The sequence below is a fragment of the Canis aureus genome, chromosome 10 (genome assembly GCF_053574225.1).
Source record: "Canis aureus isolate CA01 chromosome 10, VMU_Caureus_v.1.0, whole genome shotgun sequence".
Lineage (NCBI taxonomy): Eukaryota > Metazoa > Chordata > Mammalia > Carnivora > Canidae > Canis > Canis aureus.
In genome coordinates this window covers 52,446,464-52,473,106 of record NC_135620.1, presented here as the reverse complement: position 1 = coordinate 52,473,106, position 26,643 = coordinate 52,446,464, and the positions used below count along the sequence as shown (strand labels likewise).

Below are 26,643 nucleotides of genomic sequence, written 5' to 3'. Positions count from 1 at the left end.
GTAGCATGCTCTACCAACAGCCAGCTAGGTGCCCCGAGACTTTAAAAAAATTTTTTTTTATTTATTGGTGTGCCTGAGTTTAGTCATTTAAGCATCTGCTTTCAGCTTGGGTCATGGTCATGGGGTCCTGGGATCAACCTCCATGTCAGGCTCTCTGCTCTGCGGGGAGCCTGCTTCTCACTTTCCTTCTGCCTGCTGCTCTGCCTGCTTATGCTCTTTCTTCCTTTCTTTGTCAAATAAGTAAGCAAAATCTTGAAAAAGAAAATAATAAAGATTTATTTATTTGAGAGGGCAAGTGAGTGGGGGGGTGGGTATAGGGAGAGAATCTCAAGCATACTCCCTGCTGAGCACAGAACCTGATGCTGGACTCAGTTTCACCGATCCTGAGATCATGACCTGAGCTGAAGTCAAGAGTCAAATGCTTAACCGACTGAGCTACTCAAGACTCCTCAGACATTTTTATGAACAGGAATACAGCAGTTCTGACATTTCAGTCTTTAGAAGCATGAACTTGAGCCCATCATTTTTTTTCTTTTAATTTTTTGGGGAAGGATTTTATTTGTAATATTTCTTTTTTTTTTTTAAGATCATTTGTAATATTTCTGCCAAAAGTCTTTTGTTGTAACAGTTGATGTATATATAACCCAGAGCAGTAAAGCTTAATTAAAGGAGAAAAATGATTATTTCCAAATAACAATATGTAAACGTAAAGTAAGCAATGTACCTTTCATGTTTCACAAAGCAATATAATTCTTGTTCAGCCATGGAACTGGGGACATTGTTTATAACCTAATCACATATATTGAATATAGATTGAGGATTGATGATTAGAATGTGAAGATATAAACTTTTAATGTTTATACTGAGGCAATGAATTAGTAAAATTGTAATAGTGTGAAACATAAAGTTTATGGTTTTCCTGATTGACAAATGAGGATCCAGGTACATTATATCAAAATATTCGGCTATAATGGCAAGGCTGTTAAGATTTATTTATTTATTTATTTATTTATTTATTTATTTATTTATTTATTTATTTATTTATTTTAAGGCTGTTAAGATTTAAAGTCCTTTTTTCATAAGTCAAAAAACTCCATCTTAGCATCCATTCAGTTTAACCTAAGTTTATTTCCGTACATGCAGACTTTTATCACCAGATGGCACTCCTGTAAGAAGAAACTCTCATTTTGTTATATATTTTTTTTTTTTTAATTTTTATTTATTTATGATAGTCACCAAGAGAGAGGGAGAGAGGCAGAGACACAGGCAGAGGGAGAAGCAGGCTCCATGCACCGGGAGCCCGACGTGGGATTTGATCCTGGGTCTCCAGGATCGCGCCCTGGGCCAAAGGCAGGCGCCAAACCGCTGCGCCACCCAGGGATCCCTCATTTTGTTATATTTAATATACCTAGTTTATTTTTAATAAATGAGAGCATAGATGAATAAATAGTTCAAAAGATGAATGAGGAAAGGGTCACATAATTCAGAAGAAAAGCAACTGTTTGGAAATCTAAGTAAACTAAAAATTACTATTTAGTTTTACTCCAGGAGCACCACTCAGATTTTGATTGGATGTTCATTTTTTAAAAAATATTTTATTTGAGAAAGTAAAAGCGAGAGAGAGAGAGCACAGAGGAATAGGGTGAAGCAGACAACCTCCACTGAGCAGGGAGCCCCATTTGGGGCTCGATCCCGGGACCCCGGGATCATGACCTGAGCTGAAGGCAAGACGCTTACCCGACTGAGCCACCCAGGCACTCATTTAACTTCAGATACTTAAGATAGAATTATATAATGCTCAGAGGTGATTTTAGAAATAAGTAATGCCTTTACTTCAGAGATACTATTATGTTTTAACATGTCTATGGTACTTTATAGTTTAAAAAAGTATATTCATGTGTATTTATTCGTACTGGAGAACATTAAACTCAGGAAAAGCTCTAAAAATACTCATGGCAAAACAGTTAACCTTCTTCTATTTAATATGACCAAAACAATAAACCAGACCAACAAAACATCAAAATGGTTAAACTCAGAAAAATGATTCAAAATGTGTACTGATTGTGAGTGAGAGGCATACAGTAAGTTTTGGGGCTCCTGGTGGCTCAGTTGTTTAAGCGTCTGACTCTTGATTTTGGCTCTGGTCTTCATCTGAGTGTTGTGAGATGGCTCCATGCTCAGGAGAGAGGGAGGCAGAGACACAGGCAGAGGGAGAAGCAGGCTCCATGCAGGGAACCCGACATGGGACTCGATCCCAGCCGGGTCCCCAGGATCAGGCCCTGGGCTGAAGGTGGCGCTAAACCGCTAAGCCACCCAGGCTGCCCCAGGCCCCTATCACATCTAGAGATAGATGTGAGCAGCTTTTCATTGCTGATGTAATATATGTGTCTTGAGGAAATAGACTTTTTTTTTTAAAGATTTTATTCATTTTCATGAGAGACAGAGAGAGGCAGACACATAGGCAGAGGGAGAAGCAGACTCCCTATAGTGAGCCTGATGTGGGACTAGATCCCAGGATCATGACCTGAGCAAAGGCAGATGTTCAACCACTGAGCCACCCAGGCCTCCCTGGACTCTCTTTTGTTTAAAATCCAAATTCTTTTATTTTGTGGGGTATTTCAACAAGGAATTGATTTTTTTCTTTTTTTTTTTTTTTAAGGAATTGGTTTCTTAACCTACATCTTTGATTATACGTTTAAGTTGTGATCCAGAGTTTCTGACATTCAATTTGCTTTTGTGGTAACATGTAGATTAATGCCACTATATATTCATGATTTCTGCTTTCAGTTGAGGTCCTCTGTGTCACTCTTCAATTCTTTTTATCTGTTTTCTATTGTTTTCCTCTTATACTCAACCTTAGCAGCTGTCACAAACCTTTGCTGTTTTCTTAACATTCCTCTACCCACCTTCCATCTGGTATTCTCTTCTCTGCAGATGTTTTTGTCCATTTTACTAAAAAAAAGACTGATACAACACACTGTATTGATGTCTCTTCTAATCATAAAAATTTAGCTGCTGTTATGCTTCTCCTTTTCTTCATTCTGCTGGACTTGGGGAGGGATTCATCTTGCCCAAGGGGATCATTTTCCATCACTGCTGTTTCCGTGTATTACCTCTCAGTTATCTTCTCTTTAGCCTATGCATAGGTGTCTCTCTCTCTCTCTCCTTTTTTTTTTTTTTAAATAGAGATTTTACATACTTATTCATGAGAGACACAGAGTCAGAGATAGGCAGAGAGAGAAGCAGGCTCCGTGCAGGGAGCCTGATGTGGGACTTGATCCCAGGACTCCAGTATCATGCCCTGGGCCAAAGGCAGACAGGTGCTCAACCACTGAGCCACCCAGGTGTCCCTCTCTCTCTTTTTCTTTAAGTTTCTTTATTTTTTTTAAGTAATCTCTATACCCAACATGAGGCACAGACTCATGACCCTGAAAATAAGACTTTCATGTTCCCCAGACTTAGCCATACAGGTAGGTGCCCCTAGGTCTCTTTTATTAAGTAAATATATATTAATTAAATTGTGTGTGTATCCTATATTAGGCCCTAGAAGAATGACGGTGATAGGACAGAAATAAACACTGTCCTCAAGGGGCTTACCATGTGTTAGACTTGCTCAGTGTTCATCCTTGCAAAGCTCTGCTTTGATGCTCTGTATCTTTTAGCTATCACCTCTTTCAAGTATGCTTAGTTTGCTGTCTCTCTTCCCCAGTCATCTTGACTTTTTCCTCCCCACTATTTTTTTTTTTTTTTAAGATTTTATTTATTTGTTCATTAGAGACATAGAGAGCAGTAGAGACACAGGCAGAGGGAGAAGCAGGTTTCCCTCCAGGGAGCCCGATGTGGGATTCCGGGATCACACCCTGAGCCGAAGGCAGACGCTCAACCGCTGAGCCACCCAGCTGTCTCTCCTTACCACTATTGAGGTTTTGGTCACTAGTGACCTAGTTTCAAGAGTTCCAGTGGACATTCCATTGAGTGATGTAAAAGTTTTGAAATGTAAAAGATTTTACTTCATGTCACTTTAAGTAATGTTGTTCAACATAGCTATTTTTCTGAGTGTATATGACTGTCATGGAAAGTTAGGGAGATGGTAAGGTATATTACAGATGGACTTTGGGGCTTGATTCTGTGTGTCTTATTTTCATAGATTTTTGTCTCTTCCAGCCTGCTCTCTTGTGACTGTTTTCCTAGTTTAGGATTATGAAGACAATATATATTTCATAATATAGTACCTAGCTTGATTTGTAGGCTCTGTAGCCCAGGAAATAAGCAGTTAGGACTCCCTGTATTACATTTTAATGGTCTATGTAGAATTTCCGAGTTTGATTGCTTGTTTTTTGTTTCTTTTTCTAAATATTTGTTTATTTGTGAGACAGAGACAGACAGTGGGGTGGGGTGGGGGGCATAGGACAAAGAGAGAGAACATCCCATGCAGACTTTGCACTGTGTGTGGAGCCTTATGTGGGCTTATTCCTAGGACCCTGAGCCAAAACCAAGAGTTGGATGCTTAAACGATTGCTCCACTCATCTGCCACCAGGTGCCCCTTGACTATGAATTTGACTATTGTGGGAGTCGGCTTGAGAATCTCTTCCTCTCCTTCTGTCCCTCCTCACCACTCACTCTTACCCTTTCTCATAAATAAATGTTTGAATTTGACTGTTGTAGGTAACTGATACAAGTAGAGTCATGGAGTATCTGTCCTTTTGTGACTGGCTTATTTTACTTAGCATAATGTCCCTGTAGTTTATCCATAGGTAGCATGTGTTAGAATTTTCTTCTTTTTGGGGGTGCCTGGCTGGCTCAGCCTGTGGAGCATGAGACTCTTGAACTTGGGGTCATGAGTTCAAGCCCCATGTTAGTATGGAGCCTATTTAAAAAACAGAATTTTCTTCTTTCTTAAGGTGGAATAATAGGGGGGTGGTGGAATAATCCCTGGGTGGCGCAGCGGTTTGGCGCTGCCTTTGGACCAGGGCGCAATCCTGGAGACCCGGGATCGAGTCCCACGTCGGGCTCCCTGCATGGAGCCTGCTTCTCCCTCTGCCTGTGTCTCTGCCGCTCTCTCTCTCTCTGTGTGACTATCATGAATAAATAAATAAAATCTTTAAAAAAAAAAAAAAAGTGGAATAATAGGGGTGCCTGGCTGGCTTAGTTGGTTGATCATGGGACTCTTGATCTCAGGATTGTGCACATTGGGCATGGAGCCTACTTAAAGTAAGAACTAAAAAAAAAAAAAGTTAAACCATAGAATATTACTTAGCCTCTTTCATGTATATATTACATTTTGGTTATCTCTTCATCTTGGTAGAAACTTGGTTGCTTCCACTTTTTAGCTGTTGTGTATAATAGTGCAATGAACAGGAGTATACAAATACTTTGTTGAGACCCTGCTCTCAGTTTTTTGGGTATATACTCAAGTGGAATTTACTGGATGAGATAGGTTTTTTTTTTTTTTTTTTTTTTTTGAGGTTGCTATACTGTTTTCCACAGTGACTGTTCCATTTTCCATTTCTACCAGTAGTATTTAAGGGTTACAGTTCTCTGCATTCTCTACAAAATTTAATTTAATTTTTATTTATTTATAAAGATTTTAGTGAGAAAGAGAACTTGAATTGGGGGGGCAGAGGCAGAGGAAGAAGCAGGCTCCATGCAGGGAGCCTGACGTGGAGCTCAATACTGGGTCTCCAGGATCACACTCTGGGCTGAAGGCTGCGCTAAACCCATGAGCCACCTGGGCTGTCCTAAGTTTCTTTTTTAAAGATTTATTTTGTTTTAGAGCACAAGTGAGATTGTGGGTGGAGGTGGGGAGAGAGTCTTAAGCTGACTCTGCACTGAGGGTAGAGTCCTACGTGGGGCTTGACCTGAGATCAGGAGCTGAGCTGAAATAAAAACTGAGGTGCTTAACCAACTGTACCACCAAGGCCCCCTTTGGTTTAAGGTTTTGATTGGTTTGATTTGGTTTGATTTTTTTTATTTGAGAGAGAAAGAGTAAGAGCATTAACTGGGGTAGAGACAGATGGAGAGGAAGAGGCAGACTCCTCACTGAGCAGGGAGTTTGATCCTAGGACCCTGGGATCATGACTTGAGCCAAAGGCAGATGCTTAACTGTCTGAGTCATCCAGGTGCCTTTGAGATTTCATTTTTTTAGTAATCTCTGCTCCCAACATGGAACTTGAACTCACACCCTGAGATCGAGTTGTATGCCCTCCTGACTGAGCCAGCCAGGTGCCCCGACTATAGACTTATATGTTTTTATTTTATTATTATTTTTAAAGATTTTTCTTTATTTGATACAGAGAGAAAGCACAAGCAAGTGGAGCAGGAGAGGGAGAGGCAGACTCCCCACTGAGCAGGGAGTCCAGTCTGATGGTGGGGCTCCATCCCGGGATCATGACCTGAGCCGAAGGCAGATGCTTAACCAACTGAGCCACCCAGGCACCCCCTTAAACCATAGACCTGTAGATTGCGTTAGTAAAAATTGACTGAATTGTTGCTAGGAAAATGTAAAATCTTAATGGATCGTTTCTTGAGAATTTGTGTTTTAGAGAACTTATGTTCTATCTCATGTTTCCTTGTTATCTCTGAATTTTATCCTTGCCTTTTACTATGATTTGGATGTTTTGCTTACTATCATGCTTGCTTTCTTGCAGATTTTCTATTTTGTACATACGTTATTTTGTATATACTGTATATGATGACTTCGGTGAGCAGTGACCGTTCCCGAGGTGCTCGGGAAAAAACACAGATTTCAGCGACACAGGCAACACAAGTACAGAAACAAGTAGTACAGGTAAGTTTTTATGGAACTCTTGTTTTGTGTAGAGTTAATTAGGGAGCACATAATTCTCCTTTGTAGGATATCTTTGGATTTTGAACTTTTTTTTTTTAAGTAGATTGTATTTCCTGGGAAAGAAAAATATCATTGATCCAGATACTGTTGGTTGTTGTTCCTTATCTGAGTGTGAACTTTTTCCTTTTACCTATTAGCATCTGCTTTTTTTTCCCTTTTTCTTTTCTTTTTTTTTTTTTAAGGATTTTTAAGTTATTTCTACTCCCAATATGGGGCTTGAACTTAGAGCCCTGAGATGAAGAGTCACATATTCTACCAGATTGAGCCAGCCAGGTGCCCCCCCTTTTCTTTATTATTAATCTAGGTATGTACCTGAATGTAGTATGAAAATCCAGACTATATGGACAAGTAATTCTCTGAAGTAGAGAAATAGCTGAATTATAAGAGACTTACAAAAAGCTGCCATTTCTTTCAAGCATTATTAGCTGGGGAGAGTCTTTTAAATATTAAGATGACTTTTAATTAACAAGGTCCATTTGTATAATATATATATGTGTATATATATATATATTTTTTTTTTTTTAAGATTTTGTTTATTCATGAGAGAGACAGTGAGAAGCAGGCTCCATGCAGGGAGCCTGATGTGGGACTTGATCCCCGGTCTCCAGGGTCATACCCTGGGCCGAAGGCGGTGCCAAACCGCTGAGCCATCACGGCTGCCCTGCATAAAATACTTATTTTTTATTTATTTAGTTTTTAAAAAGATTTATTTATTTATTTATTTATTTATTTATTTATTTATTTATTTATTTAAAACACAGAGAGAGGCAGAAACACAGGCAGAGGGAGAGCAGGCCCCATGCAGGGAGCCTGACGTGGGGCTCGATCCCAGGTCTCCAGGATCACTTCCTGGGCTGCAGGTGGCTCTAAACTGCTGAGCCACCCGGGCTGCCCTGTATAAAATATTTAATGTTAAATAGTCCCTCCTTCTAGGAAGCCTTGATGGCTCAGTTGGTTAAGTGTCTGACTCTTGATTTTGTGTTAGTTAATGATCTCAGGGTCATAGAATTGAGCCCTGATTTTTTCTCTGTGCTTAGTGGAGGATCTGCTTGAGATTCTTTCCCTCTCCTTCCCCCCCTAAAATAAATAAAAAAAAAATCTTAAGAAAACAAATAGTCTCTCTGTATGAATTTGTTTATATTGTTATTTTAAATGAAGTTGTATAATTTAAGTAAAATGTTAAGTATAGTATCTGGTACAAAATTTAACATTTTATCCATTGTTATTGAGTAGATTTATAAACCTTTTTTCAGAGGCCCATCATAAATTTCAGATTGATGATTTGACTATACATTGGTAGCTAATTACAAGTACTCTGTTATAATCAGTCATAACCAAGTGCCCTGCTGATGTTAAGGGACACAGAAAGTAGACTTTACTTGATTGTTGCCTTACATTTTTCAGTATAAGGTTAGCTTTGTACTGGGACACCTGGGTGACACAGCGGTTGAGCTTATGCCTTTGGCTCAGGGTGTTATCCCAGATTCCTGGGATCAAGTCCCACATCGGTCTCCTTGCATGGAACCTGCTTCTCTTTCCACCGCCTATGTCTCTGCCTCTCTCTCTGTGTGTCTCATAAATAAATAAATAAAATCTTTTTTTTTTTTAAGTTAATTTATTTTTTAAGATTTATTTATTTATTTATTCAGAAAGAGAGAGAGGGAGAGACATCGGCAGAGAGAGAAGCAGTCTCCATGCAGGGAGCCTGACATGGGACTTGATCCCGGATCTCCAGGATCACACCCCGGGCTGCAGGTGGCACTAAACCGCTGCGCCACCGGGGCTGCCCAATAAATAAAATCTTTAAAAAAGAAAAAGGTTAGCTTTGTGTTTTACTTCTATTAATAGACTTACATTCTGCTATTCTTTTTTTTTTTTTTTTTTTTTTTTTTCCATTCATTTTTTTTTTATTGGTGTTCAATTTACTAACATACAGAATAATACCCAGTGCCCGTCACCCATTCACTCCCACCCCCCGCCCTCCTCCCCTTCTACCACCCCTAGTTCGTTTCCCAGAGTTAGCAGTCTTTACGTTCTGTCTCCCTTTCTGATATTTCCCACACATTTCTTCTCCCTTCCCTTATTTTCCCTTTCACTATTATTTATATTCCCCAAATGAATGAGAACATATAATGTTTGTCCTTCTCCGACTGACTTACTTCACTCAGCATAATACCCTCCAGACATTCTGCTATTCAGTGCTTGTTCCTAACTACATTTATCCCAATAGATAATTATTCACAACTGAGAAGAGTCTCTTGTTGGAAAAATTGGGACTTTTGTACTAGGCCCTCCCTTTGTAGGTGAATGCTTAAGAGGTTATTCATGAAAGATTTTCTTATCACAGAAGAAATATAAGTTATGAGTAATCATAGGTGCAACCCTGCTTATAATCAAATAGATACAAATTTATTTTTTATTTTATTTATTTTTTAAATAGACACAAAATTTTTTTTTTTTTTTTTTTTTTTTAAATAGACACAAATTTAAATGACATTTTGTTATTTATCAAATCAGTCAAGATTAAAAGTGTAATCTTTTTAGGGGTGCCTGGGTGGCTCAGTTGATGGAGCGTGCAACTCCTGATCTTGAGATTGTATGTTTGAGTCCCACATTGGGTGTAGAGATTGCTTCACAATAAAATCTTAAGAACGAGCAGTCTGGGTGGCTCAGCGGTTTAGCACTTGCCTTCAGCCCAGGGCATGATCCTGGAGACCTGGTATTGAGTCCCATGTCGGGCTCTCTGCATGGAGCCTGCTTCTCCCTCCACCTGTGTCTCTGCCTCTCTCTCTCTCTGTGTCTCATGAATAAATAAATAAAATCTTAAAAACAAAACAAAATAAAATCTTAAAAAAATGAAATCTTTTAAAGGCATGCCAAAGTAAATGTTGGAAATGTAAATTGTTTCCATCTCCCACCCAAGTAGAGTCATTGGACTGATTTCCAGTGAATCAGTCTCTCCAGACTGGAGGACGGAGGGCTCTCTCTTCCCTTCTAATGGCTGTTGTCAATATTAGTTTTTCCATAAGCCCTTTGGGGATGGCTCATTTTATGTAATTATTTTTAAATTTTTTATTTTTTTAAAGGTTTATTTATTCATGAGAGAGAGAGAGGCAAAGAAACAGACAGAAGGAGAAGCAGGCTCTTCACAGGAGCCTGATGCAGGACTTGATCCTGGATCCCGGGATCACAATTTGAGCCCAAGGCAGCTGCCCAACTGCTGAGCCACCCAGGTGTCCCTCATTTTATGTAATTAGATGAAAAACTGCTCACTGATTCTTAGACCTTAGATTTCTAATTTTCCTTTATAAAAAAGTATGTTGAGAATTTATCATAAAAGCAGTATGAATAAAATTATACATCTTCATTTATCCATTAATCCCATTCTGAGAAGTATTTCCTAAGGAAGCAATCTTAAACCGAGGGTGGGGGTAAGGTTTTATTTTGTAAGATGTTTATTGCCCAATTTTAAATGTCCAAAGGTAGTTTATCTCAGGACACTTCTATCAAAGTAGAGGGATATAAGGGAGAAGACTATGAGCTCTTAGATTCTGAATAAAGTAGGTTTGTCACTTTACTAATTAGTTGAATTACTTGTGTGTTTTAACCTCACTTAAAAAAAAAACCCAAAAAAACATGCTTTGAGAGTTAGAGAAAGTTTCAAGAGTAGTACAAAGGATAGTAGTACAAAGTTTCAAAGGATATTCATTCCTAAATATCCTTTAATCCAGATCTCCCAGATATTAACATTTTTACCATGTTTATATTTTTCTCCTTCCTACAAAGAAGAAACTACATACAGCTTTTCCTTAGAACCTTTTGAGAGTAAGTTGTAGATACGGTAAATACCACATCTGAATACTTCCGTATTTTTTTTTCAAGGACATAATTACAGAACAGTTATTAAAAATCAGGAAATCAACTCACGTAATCTACAGACTATTACTATTTTCCCAATTGTCTCAATAATGTCCTTTTTAGCTAATTAAGTCCATTATCATCCATTGTATCCAGATGTCAGTTCTCCTCAGTCATTTTTAATGTGGAACTTCCTTTCCTCTGTTTCATAACATTGACCTATTTAAAGAATATGGGTCAGTTACTTTGTAGAATATCTACCAATTTTAGCTTGTCTGAAATATTCCTCATGATTATAATGGGATTATGCACTTTTGAAGATTTACTTATTTTAGAGAGAGATAGCAAGTGCAAATTGGGGGAGGGCCAGAGGGAGAGGATTTCAAAGCAGACTCCTCCACTGAGTGGGGAGCCTGTTATGAGGCTCAATCTCATGACTCTGAGATTACGACCTGAGCTGAGTCTGATACCCAACCAGTTGAGCCTGGGTGCCTGGGCACCCCAGGTTTATGTAGTTTTGGTAGAAATACCGCAGAAGTGATGATATCTTCTTGATGCATCATATCATGATGTTTAGGATATAGGTTTTATTGTATATATACTCGTGATCAATCTTTTTTTTTTTTTTTTTAAGATTTTATTTATTTGACAGCACACAAGCAGGGAGATACAAGCAGAGGAAGAGGGAGAAGCAGGCCCCCTGCTGAGCAAAGAGCCTGATGTGGGGCTCGATCTCAGGACCGTGGGATCATAACCTGAGCTGAAGGCAGATGCTTAACTGACTGAGCCACCCAGGTGTGCCCCTTCTGATGATCAATTTTGTCATTTTGATTAAAGTGATGTTTCTTTAGTATTATGTGGAGAGATAAAAACTCCAGTTTTTTAAAGTGTGACATAGAGAGGTGCTTGGGTGGCTCAGTTGTTTGTATGTCTGCCTTAGCCTCAGATCATGGTATCCCCTGCATTGGGCTCCCTGCTCAGTGGGGAGTCTACTTCTCCCTTTCCCCTCTGCTCGTTGTGCTCTCTCACAAATAAATATTCAAAAGTGACATGGAGTATGATACTTTTCAGGATGGTTGTAAGTAATTAGAAAGGACATAGGTTGTATTCAGGAAGTGATAACCTTTACTCATCATATATTCTGCATAAGTTACAAAGCTGGAAGATGTCTGCTCCTGATCAACTGAGAAAAGGACCTGAAATTATAGTATGGAACAACTGTTAAAACAAGAAAAGACTAGTAGACTATATTAATAATTTTTATCTTTGGGTGGTGGGCATAAGGATGATTTAAAAAATTATATTTCATTATATTTTTCCAAATTTTATGAGTGGCGGATAGAATGAAAAACATTTGGCTTGCATGGACAAGCTGTCAATGTATTCACTGTGAAAGTAGCTTAGCTCTGGGGTGCCTGGCTGGCTCAATCAGTGGAACGTGCAACTCGATTTCTAGGTTGTGAGTTCAAGCCCTATGTGTGACATGGAGTTTACTTAAAAATTAGAAACAAAGAGGAGGAAAGTAGCTTAGCCCATTATAAGTCAAATGAATGGAGAAGATTCAGAGGAAGAGAATTAGTAATGCTGCTTTTCTTGGCAAGACTTTTTTTCAACCTGATAGTTGGGTGGTGGATGTCACTAATATTTGTTGTAGGGTAGGGTGCACTAACCTTGTTCAACTTCAAACCATCAGTTGTTTTGCTGTTTCCCTTTGATTTCACAAGTTTTACAGATTCTTGACACTTGCCAGAGGTCACCCTGGCAAGTTTCCTATCCTACTTGAATTTGTATTTAGGATCTTTTTAAATTTATCTATCTATCTATCTATCTATCTATCTATCTATCTATCTATCTATCTATCATCTATTTATGATAGACACACAGTGAGAGAGAGAGAGGCAGAGACATAGGCAGAGGGAGAAGCAGGCTCCACGCACCGGGAGCCCGACGTGGGATTCGATCCCGGGTCTCCAGGATCGCGCCTTGGGCCAAAGACAGGCGCCAAACCACTGCGCCACCCAGGGATCCGTATATTTAGGGACCTTTTTTTTTTTTTTAAGGGATCTTTTTAATCACATATTTAAAGTAATTTTCTGGGCTAGAGTAGTCACAAAGGTAAAAAATATTTTAAGTTCTGATTTAAAATGCTTTGTATTTCATTAATATGATAGGCTAGTATTGCAGTACTGTACTTGCTAAACAGCTGTTAAGCACATCAGATCTGTTTTCAGAAGTTATGTCTAAATGGCCCCGTTAGGATTAATACAGATGATAGCACAGAAGAGAAATGCAAAGAATATTTGAGTCATAGTACTTAAGGTGAGAACATTTAAGTCTGAATAAATTAGTAATTGGTATTTACCTAATATGACTTTACATTTTATTTTATTTTATTTTTATTTTTAAAGATTTATTTATTTATTTATTTATTTTATGAGAAAGAGAGAGAGAGAGAGAGAGGCAGAGACACAGGAGGAGGGAGAAGCAGGCTCCATGCCGGGAGCCTGATGTGGGACTCGATCCCGGGACTCCAGGATCGCGCCCTGGGCCAAAGGCAGGCGCTAAACCGCTGAGCCACCCAGGGATCCCCTTATTTTATTTTTTAAAGATTTTATTTATTTATTCATGAGAGACCGAGAGAGAGAGAGGCAGAGACATAGGCAGAGGGAGAATCAGGTTCCATGCAGAAAGCCCAATGTTGACTCGATCCCGGACCCCAGGATCATGCTGTGGGCCGAAGGCAGATGCTCAGCCGCTGAGCCACCCAGGCATCCCTAATTTTTTTTTTTATCTATGTATATGTTTTTTTTTTTAAGATTTTATTTATTCATGAGAGACACAGAGAGAGACAGACAGACAGACTAGACAGACACAGGCAGAGGGAGAAGCAAGCTCCATGTAAGAAGCCCAGTGTGGGACTCAATCCCAGGTCTCCAGGATCAGGCCCTGGGGTGAAGGTGGCGATAAACCGCTGAGCCACCTGGGCTGCCCTGTATATGTATTTTTATTTTTTAATTTTATTTATTTTGTGTGTGTGTATTTTTAAATTTTTTTTTTTTTTTTTTTTTTTATGATAGTCACACACAGAGAGAGAGAGAGGCAGAGACACAGGCAGAGGGAGAAGCAGGCTCCATGCACCGGGAGCCCGATGTGGGAATCGATCCAGGGTCTCCCGGATCCGGCCCTGGGCCAAAGGCAGGCGCCAAACCGCTGCGCCACCCAGGGATCCCTGTGTGTGTGTATTTTTAAAGTAGGCTCCACACACAACATGGGGCTGGAACTCATGATCCTGAGATCAAGAGATACATGCTCTACTGACCGAGCCAGCCAGTGACCCTTGACTTACATTTTAGAAATATGTGGGTGAAACAATATAAAATGAAAATATAAAAATATGTGGAAGCTCCAGACTGTTACCTATAGCAAGATGTTATGATTAATTACTATTCTTTTTTTTTTTAATTTTTATTTATTTATGATAGAGAGAGAGAGAGAGAGAGAGGCAGAGATATAGGCAGAGGGAGAAGCAGGTTCCATGCACCAGGAGCCCGATGTGGGATTCGATCCCGGGTCTCCAGGATAGCGCCCCCGGCTGAAGGCAGGCGCCAAACCGCTGCGCCACCCAGGGATCCCAATTAATAACTATTCTTATAATCTTTAGTGAAAGTTGTCAACTCAAGTGTTTTCTCACTAATATTTTGTAAGATAGTTTAATAGAATTGGGCCGAATTTTTCTGTGTCTATAACTTGTGTACGTTAAGGAAGCATAGGCAATTCTTAGACACTTTTCAAGTTTAAATATTGCTGCTCGTAGATCTGTTATTGGTGATTGTTTTCCCCCTGCCCTATTACTTTTAATCCCACACCCCTTTTGGAAAGATACTATATCCAGAGTCCCTGGATTAGGTGTGTCGTGCACTGTGACATTGTTGTATGCTCTGTTTTCTGTCTGAAACATCTTGAACCAGGCACATTCTATTTCTTCTTCTTTTTTCTTTTTTCTTTTTTTTTTAAATTTTTATTTATTTATGATAGTCCCACAGAGAGCGAGAGAGAGAGAGAGAGAGAGAGGCAGAGACACAGGCAGAGGGAGAAGCAGGCTCCATGCACCGGGAGCCCGACATGGGATTCGATCCCGGATATCCAGGTTCGCGCCCTGGGCCAAAGGCAGGCGCCAAACCACTGCGCCACCCAGGGATCCCTTCTTTTTTTCTTTTTTATTAAAGATTTATTTTTTTAATTTTAGTAACAGAGCATGCTTGAGGGTGAGAACGGGGGAGAGGGGGAGAGAGAGAATCTTAAGACTCCATGCTGAGTGCAGATCCTGATGTGAGATTCCATCTTATTACCCTGAGATCACAGCTGAGCTAAACCAAGAGTAGGATGCTTAACTGACTGAGCCACCCAGGCACCCACCGCTAGGCACATTCTTCTAATATAAAACAGTGAATGATTGGAGTGTCTACAAGAGGTCTGCAATTAACTTTTTTCCCCAAGTTTATCCTTTTATTTTAGCTCCTGTTTAACATGTTTTGTCACCCTTCTTTCCCTCCCTATGCCCTTTCTTTTTTCCTCTTCCTCCCATGTTCCTTTCTGGAAGTGTTGAAATTTTTTACTTCTTACATTTTATTATGAAGATGTTCATATACAAACAGTAGTTGAAAAGAGTTGTGTTGCAAGCACCCATATACTCAGAATTAGCTTTTTGGTATATTTGGTTTATTACATCTGACTAGCTATCCACTGTTCTATCTTATTTTCTTGATATGTTTCAAGGTAAATTAAAGTCCTCAGTATACTTTAGTCCTAAGCACTTTAACATACATATATGTATAACTAGTTTGATATTTTTTAGGTTGCTTTCTCTTTTTTAACTGAAGTTTACATATAGAGACATTTTAAGTGTATCAGATAATTATTTGTTAGATACATATACCTGTATAATTCAGTCCCCTCTCAAGATACGGAATATCATACTCATCTCAGAAGGTTCTGACGATTTTATTATGTTTTCTTGTTGCAGACATCCTACCTTCTTTTAGGGTTCTGGACATCTTATGTACTGCTGTTTGCTTTCACTCTGCTTCTAACTTTCATTTCTATCTTTCTTTGTGCCTCTTTTTGCTTCAGACTCTGCAGGTTTCTGATAGCTAATATGGACTGTCTTCTCCCAGTTTTCTAGTTCTTGCACATTGTTAAAGTGCTTTTCCTCAGTCTTCAAGTGTAAAACAATAGAAGAAAACATCATCTCTCTTTACATTCCTTCTTATGGCATCCATACTAGCCTAGACCCTCATTGCAATATTCTTAGACTGGTAAAATAGCTTCCTCCCTAGCTGGAAGGCAGTGTGATTGATATACAGGGCACTACATACCTGTGGTAGTTAGGAGTCCTGTGCCTTTAACACCCCGCATAAAGTGTTAGTAAATGGAGTTGAATTGAATTACTATGTCTAAGATCCTTTCTAGCAATAAAATCGAAGCTTTACCTCATGATTTAATTTTTATAACTGGAATTTTTTTTTATCTTATGGGAAGATAATGCTTCACAGATGAAGAATTTCATAATGGTTGAATGACAGATTATTGTTGACCCTTCCTATGTACAGTTTCAGTGTTTTTCTGAGGTTCACGTCTGTATTGCAAGGGTGTGTATTTGGACATTTCCCCAGTTTTATGAATGTAGCCTCCTTCCTTGCTTAATTGCCTCAGGACTTTCCTTGTCTAATTGCTTCAATTAGACACCCCAGTACAAAAGGCTGGAAAAGACACTTTGTGTTTGGTCTTGATCTTAGGAAGAAAGCTTTGTTTTCACTATTAAGTATATTGTTAGCTCTGGGTTTTTTGTAGTTGCTGTTAGGTTGAGGAAGTTCCCTTCTATATTTCTAATTTGTTGAGTCTGTGTTACCATGAAAGGATATTGGATTTTATCAAATGCTTTTTCTGTGTCTATTGAAATGATCATGTAGATTTGTTATTTTGTTTTATTTTATTTTATTTTATTTTATTTTATTTTATTTTATTTTATTTTATTTTATTTATTTTTTTTTTAATTTTTATTTATTTATGATAGTCACACAGAGAGAGAGAGAGGCAGAGACATAGGCAGAGGGAGAAGCAGGCTCCATGCACCGGGAGCCCGACGTGGGATTCGATCCTGGGTCTCCAGGATCGCGCCCTGGGCCAAAGGCAGGCGCCAAACCGCTGCGCCACCCAGGGATCCCCGATTTGTTATTTTATTAATATGATGTATTACATTGTTCAGATGTTAAACAACCTTGAATTCTTGGGATAGATCTTACTTGGTAATAGTATATAATCCTTTTTTGTGTGCTGTTGCTTTGCTAGAATTTTGTGGAAGATTTCTCAATGATCGTGGTACCCCCCCCTTTTTGATTTTATTTATTTATTTGAGAGCACAAGTTGGGGAGAGAGCACAAGTGGTAGGGAGAAGGATAATCAGGCTCCCAGGGAGCCTGACTTGGGACTTGATCACAGGAGACCCTGGGATCATGACCTGAGTCAAAGGCTGGTGCTTAACTGACTGAGCCACCCAGGCGCCCCCAGAGTGATATTTTCCTGTTGTTGTCTTTTCTTGTGATGTTTTTGATTTTGGTATCAGGATAATACCCGTTGAACAGTGAGTTAGGAAGTCTATGTTTTTTTGAAACAGCTTGTAAAGAACTGATATTGGTGTTAATTTGGTAGAATTCACATTTGGTAGAATTTACTAGTGAAGCCTTCTGGCTCTGGGCTTTTCTTTGTGGGAACTTTTTATTTAGTTATTTATTTTAAGTAGGCTCCGTACCCAACATGGGGCTTGAAGTCACAACCCTGAGATCAAGAGTCTCATGGGTCTTCTGACTAAGCCAGCCAGGCGTCCTATGGGAACTTTTTGATGGCTTATTCAGTTACTTGTTGCTGAGTTTTCATTTTTCTTGACATGGTTTCAGAGTTTGTGTCCTTTTAGGAATTCTTCTTTTTTGTCTAGGTATGCAGTTTGTGGCATACATTTGTTCATGGAATTCTCTTAGAATCCTTTTTATTCCTCTAACATAAGTAGTGATGTCCCCTATTTCATTCCTAATTTTTTTTTTTAAAGATACTATTTATTCATGAGAGACACACAGAGGCAGAGACAAGAGCAGAGGAAGACCCTGCGGGAAGACCGATGTAGGACTTGATCCCAGGACCCTGAGATCAGGACCTGAGCCAAAGGCAGATGCTCAACTGCTGAGACACCCAGGCGTCCCTTCGTTCTTAATTTTAATGACTTTAGTTTTCTCTCTTCTTGGTTGATCTAGCTAAAGGTTTGTCAGTTTGTTGACCCCCCCACTCTCCCTCCCCTGCCATGAGCCAGATTTTTTTTTTTTTTCAATTTTCCTTTTAAAGATTTCATTTATTTATTCACGAGAGACACAGATTGAGAGAGAGAAGCAGAGACACAGGCAGAGGGAGAAGCAGGCTCCATGCAAGGAGCCAGACGCGGGACTCAATCCCTGGACTCCAGGATCCTGCCCTGGGCCAAAGGCAGGCGCTAAACCGCTGAGCCACCCAGGGATCCCCAAGATTCTTCAGTTTTTCTCTTCTTTTTTTCACTTATTTTTACTGTTCCCTCTGTTATTTCCTTCTTTCTTTATTTAATTAAAAGAAAGTTTTTGTTTTTTAGATTTTATTTATTTATTCATGACAGACACACACACAGAGAGAGAGAGAATGAGAGAGAGAGAGAGGCAGAGACAACAAGGCAGAGGGAGAAGCAGGCTCCACGCAGGGAGCCCGACATGGGACTTGATCCCTGGTCTCCAGGATCACACCCTGGGCTGAAGGCGGCACTAAACTGCTGAGCCACCCGGGCTGCCCCTATTTCCTTCTTTAAAAAACTATTTTGGGGGCACCTGGGTGGCTCAGTGGTTGAGCATCTGCCTTTGGCTTAGGTCGTTATCCCAGGTTCCTAGGATCAAGTCCTGCATTGGGCTCTCTACGGAGAGCCTGCTTCTCCCTATGCCTCTCACTCTGTGTCTTTCGTGAATAAATAAACTCTTAAAAATTTTTTTTTTCTCAAAAATAAAACTATTTTGGAAATAAGCACCTCAGTCTGCCTTCACCTCAGGCCATGATCCTGGACTCCTGGGACTGAGCCTGAGTTGTGCTCCCTGCTGATTAGGGAGTCTCCTTCTCCATCTCCCCGCACTCCTCCCCCCATTTGTGCCCTCTCTCGCTTGCTCTCACTCACTCTCAAATAAATAAAATCTTAAAAGATAAAAAACTCTATATCCAACACAGGGCTCAAACTCTCAACCTTGAGATCAAGACTCACATGCTGTACCAGCGAACACCCCTTCTCTAATTCTTTCGTTTTATTTTTCCTTTTTAAATTTTTTGCTCAAAATATTTCCCCCTTACACCTTGTATTTCTCTTGAAGTGTTAATTGTTTAAAAAAATTATTTTTTTTTGTTTCTTCTTTGTGTGTAGTCTTCGTTTTTATTTGAGTTAGAAAAAGCTAGGCATGTTATTTATGTATTAGATCTTTTTTTTTTTTTTTTTTTTTTAAAGATTTTATTTATTCATGATAGTCACACAGAGAGAGACAGAGAGGCAGAGACACAGGTAGAGGGAGAAGCAGGCTCCATGCAGGGAGCCTGACGTGGGATTCGATCCTGGGTCTCCAGGATCGCGCCCCGGGCCAAAGGCAGGCGCCAAACCGCTGCGCCACCCAGGGATCCCTGTATTAGATCATTTTATGATCAGTGCTGCCCCCCCTAAAGATTTTTTTTTTTAAAGATTTATTTATTTATGATAGACATAGAGAGAGAGAGAGGCAGAGACACAGGAGGAGGGAGAGGCAGGCTCCATGCCGGGAGCCTGATGTGGGACTCGATCCCGGGACTCCAGGATCGCGCCCTGGGCCAAAGGCAGGCGCTAAACTGCTGAGCCACCCAGGGATCCCCAAAATTTTATTGATCTATTCATGAGAGACAGGCAGAGGGAGAAACAGGCTCTCCTCACAGAGCAAGGAGTGTGATGTGGGACTCGATTCCAGGATCCTGGGATCATGACCTGAGCTGAAGGCAGACGCTTAACTGACTGAGCCTCCCAGGTCCCTGATGCTCAGTGCCTTTTAATTTTGAAACAGAAGATGGCTTTATTCTCTAGGTACTTAGTTTTGGTGTGTTTTCATTGTTTATTATCTTGCTCCTTATTCTGTTTTTCTTATAATAACTTTGTGTGGGATTTGACCTTTATTTTTCTTTTTTTATTTCTTTTTTTATTATTTATTTATTTTTCTTGACCTTTATTTTTCTATTGCTTACTTTTATGTGCGGTGAGTTTTCTTGGACTTTCAGATGGCAACATAGTTCTGAGTGGCTTTTCTAATTTCAGAGTGTGTCTTTTCTGTGTAATTATGTTGGCTTACTTTCTGAGATTTCCTGGCTCTCTTCTCTATCCCCAGTGTGGACCTTTTTTTTTTTTTTTTCTTTTCTTTATCTGTGACTTAATTTTGATTCTATTAGTTTTTCTTAATGGGAGCCCTAACTGATTAGTTTCAAGAGTTGATATAATAGTGTGACTCCTGGGTGGCTCAGTTGGTTAAGCAACCCATTCCTGATTTTGGCTCAGGTCATGATCTCAGGGTCCTAGATTGAGATACTGTATCTCTGGCTAGTTTTTCTTCATCTGTTTCTATTTTGAGGTTTATGAGGGATACCTTCTTATCTAGTTTTGTGGTATATTGTTGTCTGTAGAATTTTGTTCTTGCTGTTAAGTTGCAGGAGCAGTTTAGAGAACTCTCCTAAACTTTTTTTTAAAAAAAATATTTTATTTATTCATTAGAGACAGAGAGAGAGAAAGAGGCAGAGACATAGGAAAGAGAAGCAGGCTCCATGCAGGGAACCCAATGTGGGACTCGATCCCAGTACTCCAGGATCACCCCTGGGCCGAAGCAGGCACCCAACTGCTGTGCCACCCAGGCATCCCTCTCATATACTCTTTATGAGACTTTTAACATAGTGCCACTTTTGCTCTTTTATTTTTTTTCTATATTTTATGTCTATATACATATGTACATTGTATGCATGTATTTAATACATACATTATTTTTAGTTATTCCGGTATTTAGTTGTTCCAATGTCAGTTACTCGGGTAATATCCCCATGTTTCCCCATTCTAGTATAGAATCATCACATACCTTTTGTTTGACCTATCTCTCTATTCTAGAACAGCTGTTAGCCTTTATCTTCCAAAATACAGACAAATTGAAAAAGATACAAGCCAGTTGTTACATATATTCTTCAGGACTTCTAGGTGGCTCAGTTGGTTAAACATCTAACTCTTGTTTTTTTGGCTCAGGTCATGATCTCTGGTTCATGGCATTGAGTACCATGCTCTATAGGGAGTCTGCTACTCTCCCTCTGCCCCTCCTCCTGCTAGCATGCTTGTGCATGCACACACATATTTTCTCTCTGTCTCTCAAATAAATGGATAAATCTAAAAATTCTTCAATTTGAGTTTGTATGATAATTCCTCATGATTAGATTCAGGTTATAGAACTCTGATTGGAATACTACATAGAGGATTTTTGACTATTTCTCAGATTATGGGTGGAGTTATTGAGATCTATCTGCCTTTCATTAAGGATGTTGTTATATTTAGTCCAGGTTTTGCCCATTTTTTTCTTATTTTTAACTGTTTTATCTAGCAACTAAAAAATGATCTTTGTTGAGACACTTTGAGACTATGTGCAAATAATGTGTTCCTCATGCAACTTTCTCCCTTAGAATTAGCATTTATTTATTTTTTAAGATTTTATTTATTCATGAGAGACAGAGAGAGAGAGTGAGGCAGAGACAGAGACCTAGGCAGAGGGAGAAACAGGCTTCATGCAGGAAGCCTGATGTGGGACTTGATCCTGAAACGCTGAGATCATGCCCTGAGACGAAGGCAGACAGGTGCTCAACTGCTGAGCCACCCAGGCGTCTTGTAAATTTTGTAAAAAATTTTTATTTATTTTTGTTTTAAATATTTTATTTATTTATTCATGAGAAACACACACACACACACACACACAGGCAGAGACACAGGCCGAGGGAGAAGCAGGCTCCATGCAGGGAGCTCAACGTGGGACTCGATCCTGGGTCTCCAGGACCCCACCCTGGGCCGAAGGCAGTGCTAAACCACTGGGCTACCGGGGCTGCCCTCATTCAGTAATTTAAATGGTTTAACTTTTAAAATAGTTATGTTGGGGGATGCCTGGGAGGCTCAGTGGTTGAGCGTCTGCCTTCGGCTCAGGGTGTGATCCTGGGTCTGGGCATTGAGTCCCACCTCGGGTTCCCCGTGAGGAATCTGCTTCTTCCTCTGCCTACGTCTCTGCCTCTCTCTCTGTGTCTCTCATGAATAAATAAATAAAATCTTAAAAAAAATTTATGTTGGTAGTTAGTAAATATCTTAGTTAACGAGGGTAATATTTTTATTTTGGTAAATTTTGAGAGTAATTTTAGATTTATCAGTACAGAGAGATCCTATAAACCCTTCATTTAGTTTTCCTGTTACCATAATCAAGGTACCTTTTTCAAAGCTAACAAAACAAATTGGTATATTACTCTTACCTCACTGAACAAGAGAGTCACTTTTTTATACAATAACTTGCTATTTTTTTATTGCCAAAAATAGTATAAAAGGAAATGGCAAATATTCAGTAATTTGATTTTTTTTTTTTAAGTATTTTGGCTGAAAAGCCATTGGAAGAGAGTTTTCTGTTGGGGTGACTAATTTTAGTGTTTATAAGTTTCCATTTTCTTAAAATTTTTAAAATTGTGGCTAAGAAAAAAGTGACCTTTAAAATAATTTTTATTTAGATAAATACAGCCATTTCTATTCAGAGGTGCCCAGGATATCTTTTAAGACTTGACAGCAGAGCTTTTTTGACAGCTAAGCTGGTTCTAAGCCTGTGTCCTAGTAATTTCCAGTGCTTTCCTGTTCCAATTTTTTCTAGTGCTTATTACTCCATTTCTCTAAGGGAAGGAACATGTAAATGAGTCATGTGGCCATTTATGATGATTAATAACTTTAGGTCATTTAGCCAAAGGAATGGGACCTTTATGACATTTAATTTGATGTTTAGGGAAAAAAGTCATGTTTGTTTGGCTTATGAAAACAGATTGTGTACATTTGAGAGCTCTAATCAGTATTTCTGTTACCATAGTGCTGTAGTTCTTGAGCTTTTTATCTTTTTGCAGCAGATTTTGGCATCTAACTTATATCTTAGGTGCTCAGATCTTTTTATTAATTGTGTATTTGCTTTTCAGGCAACAGCTGAACAAATGCGTCTCGCTCAAGTGATCTTTGATAAAAATGATTCTGAATTTGAAGCTAAAGTTAAACAGGTAAGTTTTTGGCAGAGGATACTATTTTGGCATTAGAATCTTCCTAGTTATAATGTTATTAATAATGAGCTAGACATTTGTGAAGAAGCACATTGGTGTAGTAAGTACATATAGCATTTGGCAAGTTCTCAGAAAGTTTTATTTATTGTTAAGAACCGAATTGGCTTTTCCAACATGGTAGTAATTCCAAATGTATGCTAGAAGCATATAACATTAAATTTTACAGTTATGTCTTTATTTAGAACTTTAATTAAAGACCTTTTGATTATAAAAATTTCAAAATCTCCTTTCCTGATAAGGCTTCTTTTCCCTTCAAGATTCTAGAAATCCGGCTATATAACCCTTAACTTGATCCAGACCTTGGTAGAGGTCTACAAATAATTATTCCTTGGAATGAGTGTCCCACAGTGAATTTGTTGCTGAGAGTTAGCTGGAAAAGGAAAGAAACCTTGCTTCTTTTCACTGCCACAGTAAAGAATTAACAGAACGAAAGCAAAACTTTATTAAAGTGTACCCCCTATGGAAGGAGTGGGCTAATCAAGAGAGACAATGGCCCTGGAAACTTGGTGCTGTTGTCTTATATCAGTTTTCTTTTGGGCAGGTCTTAGTGTTGCAACATTTGAGTGAAAGGCCTGGATTATATAATAATTAGCCAACTACTATGTCCTTTCCCAAGATGTATTCAAAAAGCCTGCATGGAGTAGGAAACTGCAACATTATTTCTATTTTAGAGACATAGGTCACTTAAGGACAAGCTACTGCTTTCTGCACTAGTGGAACAAGTACAACAAACTTAGCCTTTAGTCCTGCTGAGGATATTATAACCACAAACCCAGTACTAGATGGGTAGAGTGGGATGCTTCCAGGCTGTCCTCAGTTGCGCCTCTCCATCATGATGTCTAATGTCTGTCCTTTTGCTCATGCCTAGCTTCCTGCCTAACTCTTTAGCCCTTTTCTCTTTAAACTCTTTGTTTATGCTTATAGTTGCTGTCATTAGACTATGGTAATATTTTTAGAAGGCCACAAAAACGGTTTATTAAAAGTTATAGAACTTATTCTCTAGAATGAGATTTGTGTGTAGTTTGAGACCTACTTCTATATATCATATTGTCTTTTATCTGAATAACATAGCAGATACACAAAAAAGAGCACTGGTCTAGGAGTTCAGAGTTTTAAGGTTAAACTTTAGTTCGATCCCTTACTAATTCAGTCACTGGGGGGTAATTTGATATTTAATGTGCACCTTATCACTTGAATATTACAGGTGTTGGGTTAATACTGACACTGACAGAAACTGACACTAGGCAATATCCAAAGATCAAGCTGTGGAAAGCTGTAGGTGTGTAGAACTTTCACTGTGCTATGCAGGGAGGAAAGAGAGAGAGAGTGGTATAGTGCGAAGAGCTCTATTTATGAGATCAGGATACCTGGATTCCAGATAGGTCTTGCTGGTAATTAGTTTTTGGCCACAGAGAAGTCACTTTAGATGTTGGGGTCAAACTATTTTGAACAGGTGATACATACTAAAATAGTTAAATGTGTATAAAACACAGCAGATACTTATATCGTATGTTTATTCCATCGTAATTGAGAAGCCTGTATTGTACCTAACCTGTGATGGTACTTGTGATGAGAATGTTAAGTGGCTCAATCTCCCCCCCACTTTTTAAAATTTTATTTATTTATTCATGACCGAGAGAGAGAGAGAGAGAGAGAGAGAGAGAGGCAGAGACAGAGACAGAGACACAGGCAGAGGGAAGAAGCAGGCTCCATGCAGGGAGCCTGACCTGGGACTCGATCCCAGGTCTCCAGGATCACACCTCAGGCCGAAGTTGATGTTACACTGCTGGGCCACCGGGGCTGCCCTTAATCTCCCCCCTTTTTTTTTTTTTTAATTTTTATTTATTTATGATAGTCACACAGAGAGAGAGAGAGGCAGAGACATAGGCAGAGGGAGAAGCAGGCTCCATGCACCGGGAGCCCGACGTGGGATTCGATCCTGGGTCTCCAGGATCGCGCCCTGGGCCAAAGGCCGGCGCCAAACCGCTGCGCCACCCAGGGATCCCTTAATCTCCCTTGTTAAAGAGAATGTGTACCACGGGGATTTCTTTGATTACTTCAAACATAGCACCCCGTTGAAGCTGCTTGCGGAAGTACCATGTCTAGGAGTGAGTTGTGATAGCTGGCTGTAGAATTCAATTGTGAGGCTTTTGAGTGTTGTCACTTATTAAGTGTGTGGACTGTTCTAATCCAATCAGTAGTAAACCACATAAGAAATATTTTCTCTGTACAAAACAGTTCAACTGGATGCTTTGTTAATAGTGGCCATATACACTTGGTCTTTGGGTAACATATAGCCCACTTACTATTTGAATAGTTCAGAATTTTGGAAATCCTAGGTCACTGCACTAAGCTGGAGTAGTCAGAGCTGATCCTTATTCTGAGAATGTTGATATATTTGTATGTGTATACTGCTCATTAATAATCTGATACTTGGTCATGTTGGAGGATAATTTATTTGTATTGATTAAAAGACAAGTGATAGCCACAAAAAGCAGGGAAACCTGTTCTTGCATTATAAGCTGAGAGTCTGGAAGGAGGCCACGTTCATGTGGAAGTATTGTATAATTTCTGTTTTACAATAGAAGAATCTTAAAATTGGTATCATGTACCATTTTGGGTTCCCCTTAACTATTTTCTTAAAATTTCAATAGCTTATGGAAGTGACGGGGAAAAATCAGGATGAATGCATCGTGGCCCTACATGACTGTAATGGAGATGTAAACAAAGCTATCAATATATTGCTGGAAGGGAATTCAGACACGGTAAGTATTATTAATTGATTGGCAGTGCTGACATTTGTCTCCAGTTCCATATTGCATTTTGAACTTCACCGTTTTTGAGGGTGGTGGTGGAGGGAATTATGGGTTCCATTCCATGTTTGTTTTAAGACCCAAAAGAATACTAACCTGAAATGACTGTTTTTGTTATATATGGTTTCTTCATGAAGTTGTAGAATCTGAAGACTCCAAAGAGAACTTGGTCATCTACTCCAGCCTTACACAGTTTCCAAATTCTCTGGGCCTGTGGACATTTTCACCACCTGAAAAACTTCTCTGGCTTCACTGCTCATGTTTCTTCATCTCAATCGTCACCTCTTACTACTCCTTAAATCTCTAGACTAACAGAAAACCAGGATTTGCTGGTATATCTATTTGCTTATGTGTGAATATTCTACAGACATATTTTCATGACCATTTGACAGATAAAATAAGAAAAAGGTTTTTTTTTTTCCTTTTTTTTTTTTTTTTAAAGCCTAGTGAAGTTTGAGGAATGTGTAGGCACACTAAAGCTCATCCCTTTTATTAGGAAGGATACAACTAAAGCCACACTAGGCAGTTGTCCCCCTTAATCTCTTGATTTTTCCATGGAGATTGCACAGTGTTTCTTTAAGATTTTATTTATTTAATTAATTTTTTAAAAAAGATTTCATTTATTTATTCATGAAAGACACAGAGATGGTGAGACATAGGCAGAGGGAGAAGCAGGCTGC

The 26,643-nt window shown here is 39.2% G+C and overlaps 1 protein-coding gene across 7 annotated transcripts in view; it reads left to right on the top strand.

Annotated features, from left to right (window-relative positions):
* UBAP2 (ubiquitin associated protein 2) overlaps positions 1-26,643 on the top strand; it is a 123,036-nt gene that overhangs the window by 28,535 nt on the left and 67,858 nt on the right. For 5 of the 7 annotated variants that reach the window (XM_077912304.1, XM_077912302.1, XM_077912305.1 and 2 more), the window contains 3 exons: positions 6,649-6,788; positions 23,013-23,090; positions 25,805-25,915. In XM_077912304.1, coding sequence (XP_077768430.1) covers positions 6,690-6,788; positions 23,013-23,090; positions 25,805-25,915 — 288 coding nt within the window. In that variant the 5' untranslated portion in view covers positions 6,649-6,689. Of the gene's footprint in view, positions 1-6,648; positions 6,789-23,012; positions 23,091-25,804; positions 25,916-26,100; positions 26,296-26,643 lie in introns of those variants that run through there. The other 2 variants (XM_077912301.1, XM_077912308.1) reach the window with 2 other exon arrangements.